At 56.3% G+C, this 4,263-nt stretch overlaps 1 protein-coding gene across 1 annotated transcript in view; it reads right to left on the bottom strand.

Moving 5' to 3' along the window:
* Positions 1–94: 94 nt before the first annotated feature.
* TSPYL2 (TSPY like 2) overlaps positions 95–4,263 on the bottom strand; it is a 5,287-nt gene continuing 1,118 nt past the window's right edge. Inside the window, exons 2-8 of the mRNA XM_025213650.1 lie at positions 3,721–4,263; positions 3,392–3,469; positions 3,032–3,140; positions 2,764–2,909; positions 2,599–2,675; positions 2,103–2,197; positions 95–1,569 (exon numbers count right to left, since the gene is read on the bottom strand). Of these exons, the coding sequence (XP_025069435.1) occupies positions 1,490–1,569; positions 2,103–2,197; positions 2,599–2,675; positions 2,764–2,909; positions 3,032–3,140; positions 3,392–3,469; positions 3,721–4,263 (1,128 nt within the window). The 3' untranslated portion in view covers positions 95–1,489. The remainder of the gene's footprint in view (positions 1,570–2,102; positions 2,198–2,598; positions 2,676–2,763; positions 2,910–3,031; positions 3,141–3,391; positions 3,470–3,720) is intronic.

Raw genomic sequence — 4,263 nt, 5'->3', positions numbered from 1 at the left:
TGTGCACCCCGGGGGGGGGGGGGGGGGGGGTGCTCCATAGGGAGTGCCCCCTAGCCTGGCGCTGACACTAACCTGTCCTCATCTCTTTCTAGTGTTTTCTCTTTAGGGGGTGGGGGGTGGGGCCAGGTCAGGGGGTGGGGCATATTATTTTATTGTATTATGATTTTTTTTATTATTATTATTATTATTAAACTTTGGAAGCTAAACCACCCAGGTCTGGGGGTGTCAGGGTGATATTCAGCCATTGCCTAGTACTCCATCCCAGAGCTGGCTGCAACATGCCTCCAGGTGAGGCTGCTCCAGGTGGTTCTACTCGGCCATCCCCTGGTGTTCCACTCTAGAGCAGGCTGCACTACAGTGTTGTTGGATGTGCTCTCCCCCTGCAGCTGTATACTTGGCCAGTGTTCCTCCCCCCTGCATATAGCTCTTCTTCAGCTGCCACCCCCCTTGCATCACTGTGCCAGGCTATACAGTGTTCTGCTTAGTTGTTCACACACCAGAGCTGGCTGCATTGTCCTACTGCTTGCGCCCTCCCTGCATAGTGTATGGGTCCCAGACCTCTGAGTTCTGTGTGATGCTAGGGATTCCGTACCTAACCAGAGATCAGGCCCTTCCCTCCCCCAAGATGAGGCTAGAAACTGCATTGCATGCTGGGATAGTAGGGCTCTAGAAAGTCATCCCCATCCCCACTAGGTCTAGGTGGGTTGGGAACCTGGACACCTGAGTTCTATACAGTTGGAGGCTGCAGGGGCTGGTGGGGCAGCCCAGATGCCTGGATCTGCTTGGTAGGGCAAGGAAAGAGGTAGGCAGTTCCAAATGTCACTGTATTAAGTGTGGCTGTAGGAATCCGCAACTCCTACCAACAGCCGAAGATACCCCCCTCCTCAGGAGCATTGCATAGACCAGCAGGGATGGGGGCAAGGCTATATGGGGTCCCTATCCCCCACCCCCATCAGGGGCCACTGACCCCAAGGTGCAGTGAGGGAGGCTCTGTGTCCCACACCCAACATGCCTCCCCTCAAGACCAGAAGCCAAAAAAGACCCAAGATGGCCACCAGCAGGCTCTTACCCACAACACCTTGCTGAGGGGAGTTAGACAACATACAAGACGGTTGTCACTAGGAACATACCCACAATGTCTTAGTCTGAGCCTACCTGTGGGTGTTTACCCACAATTTCTTGCTCCTGGCAGCAACACAGATTTGCAGTTCTTTGCTCCTGCAGCTGCTCATGGATTCATTACCCACAGGTTGAACCCATCCCTTGGCTCAACCAGCCCCTCCCCCCCCCCATCCAGGCCCAGGTAGTTACCCACAATCCTTTGGTCCCAGTGAAACTTAAGAGCAGCTAATGCTGGTATGTAGCATTCCCTGCCCCCTATGGAGGGGTGGGGATCAGTAGCAGAGTCTGGGTCCCTGGGGGCAGCTTCCATGGTGATGGTCCAATCCTGGCTGGGGCTTTGGGGGGCAGGTCAGGAAAAGGCATAGAACTATCCATCCTCCAGCTCTATGCCCCGGCTGTCAGACTCTGGCACTGCAGCCTTCTCCATTACTTCCTCCACGCTGCTGCCTGGGGAGGGAGAGGGGTGTCATGCCACAATGCAGCTGCCTCCAGCCAGGGAGGAGTGTCAGAGACTGGGTGTAACTGGTCCCAAGGTGTCCCCATGATGTGGCTGGCTTGGGGAAGATTGTCAGAGGCTGGAATACCAATGACACAGCTGGCTCTGCAGAGAGATGTACTACAGCTGGATCAGAGTGCCCCCACAATACAGCTGGCTCAGGGAAGAGAGGTGGGCCGAGTATAACAGGGCTTCCACAGTGTGGCTGGCTCTTGGGAGGGGTGTGCCAAGACCAGGTACAACAGTTGCCTGTTCTGTGGCAGGCTTGGCTGGGGTGGGTACAAAATGGCTCCCACAATACAACTCGTTCTGGGGAGGGATGTGGGCTGCATGTAACAACCCCACAATGCGGCTAGCTCTGGGTGCTGAAATTGGGTATAATAGGAGCCCCACAATTCAGCTGGCTGTGAGGCAGGGTGCACCAGGGCTAGGTACAAACAGGGCACAGTGCTGTGGCTGGCTTTGGGGTGTGGCACACGCTGACCTCCACCCTCCTCGTCTTCATCCAAGATCTCCTGCACCTCATCCTCGCCATCGTCATCCACGATCACCACGCAATCCTCTCCATTTTCTGTCTCACTGTGGGGGTGGGGTAGGAAGTGAGGTAATCTCAGGGGCAGGGCTTCACCATCCTGCTCCCCACCCCCCAACTTACAACCCCCCTTTCCTCTAGCTCAGGGCACAGAAAAGTTGATTCCCCAGCACCTAAAGTCATGAACACCTATGACCCTTTGTTCACCAAAACCTAAGGCTGTGATTACTCTCAATCCTTTGCTCTCCACTCATGCCAAACTGACCAAATCCTCACTTCCTAACATTCAAGGCTATGCTGACCCAGAGTCCTTCGCACCCAACTCCTAAGTCAGACTTTACTCACAGTCCTTTGTTCCCCTGCTTAGGGAACATGAATTCCTACAATCCTTTGCTGCACCAGCTCCAACCAGGTATGGGGGAGATTTTGCCCACAAGCCTTTGCTCACCTGTCATCACCATGTTCCCCACCCTCACCCATCAGGTAGTACTGGAGCGGGTTGGGCCAGAGGTCTTCCTTGATGATCTGGGGGAAGTACAGATGTGGGGCAGGGGTGTGAGCAGAGAAGGGGGAAATGAATCCAGCAGGGGGTGGGGTCTAGGGCAGGGCTCACCTCAGCAATGCGGTCACCAGCAGGGAAGCTGTGGTCACCAAACCAGTGGAAGAAGCTGCACCCTGTGTTACGCAGCTTGTGGGCCTGGAGCTGGGGGTCTTGGCCCTGCCACCAGCGGATTGGAGTGGCATGGGACATGAGCCGGCCTGGGGGCAGGACCAGAGACAAGCAGAAGTTAGGCCCTAAGCCCTGCCTTCTACCTGCCCTCAGCCCCACCCCAACTTGTAATTGCCTCCTCAGGCCCCACCCCACAGGCTCCACCCCCTACCAGAGGAGCCATGTTGGAACTCCTTGACGATGACCTCATTCTGGAAGTAAGGGTTCTTGCTGAAGTAGAACTTGATCTTGCAGCTGGGCTTGGTGTGGGAGTCCTCCACCTGCAGGGGGGTGAACCCAGGAGTCCAGGCTATCAAAGCAGAATATCATCTCCTGCACTCCTAGAAGCCGCAGTGGGGAGAGACCCTAGACATCCAGGCCTTACCTACCACAACCCCCTTCCCCCAACTCCCTAAGCAGCCATTGAACCCAGGCACCTGGGCTTCCAGCACCCCCTATTCTAGTCCCCAAAACTCTGCTCCCACCCCCAGAGGGGAAGGAACCCAAGCACTTGGGCCACCTCCTTCCTCACCTGCAGGTTGGTCATGTAGCTGAGGGTATCCTCATCCCGGTCGTTAATCAGGGCTGACAGCTGGGGGTGGTTGAGAAACTGAGGGTGGGGGTCAGAGTTAAGGCTGCAGAGTTCAGACACCTAGGGAGTTCCTTACCCCTCCCTGTCCCCATGGTGACCCCTGGTGCTCCCCAACCCATTCTCCCATCTTGTGACACCCCCAAGCCCGTGGTGTCCCTAATACTGCTCTGTTCTATATAGCATTCCCCTCACCCCAATCCAAGCCCCCACACGACCCCTTACCTAATCTCCCTAGTGCCCCCTTTTCCCCCAGCCCTCAGGCAGGATACAGCAGTGACCCAGAAGCCAGTGATATTCTGGATGATGAGGTTGCGGTGCTCAAGGTGGGGCCGCCGCAGGTGCCCAAACTTGGTGCGCAGCTGTTGGTAGGCACAGGCAGCGCGGGCATTCACCTCCTCCAGCTGCAGCTGTACCGCCTCCAGTGCATCCAGATACTGCTCCATCTTCAGAACTTGCTGCCCCCCAGGCCCACCCTCCTCCTCATCCTCTTCTTCTTCCTCCACCGAGATCACTGCCTCTTCTGCCTTCCTCTTTCTCCGGCCTTCCGGGCAATCAACTGCTGTGTCCGGGCTTCCGCTGGGCTCCCCACTTCCTTCCAGGCCCTTTTTACTGGCATTGGCCATTCCCAGGTCCACCAGCACAGTAGCAGCAGTTTCCAGGCTCCCTGTTACAGGGCTAGCAGGTTTAAGGCCCCCTATTGTGGTCATGGCATCTTCCAGGCCCCCCACCATAGTCATGGTGGTCTGCAGCCTCCCCTTTTTGTTGGTGCTTGCCATTCCCATTTCCCCCATCACAGTAACATCAGTTTCCAG

The sequence above is a fragment of the Alligator sinensis genome, unplaced genomic scaffold (assembly GCF_000455745.1).
Source record: "Alligator sinensis unplaced genomic scaffold, ASM45574v1 scaffold137_1, whole genome shotgun sequence".
NCBI lineage: Eukaryota > Metazoa > Chordata > Crocodylia > Alligatoridae > Alligator > Alligator sinensis.
Note: the sequence above shows the minus strand (reverse complement) of the source record. Positions and strands in the feature narration are given on the sequence as shown.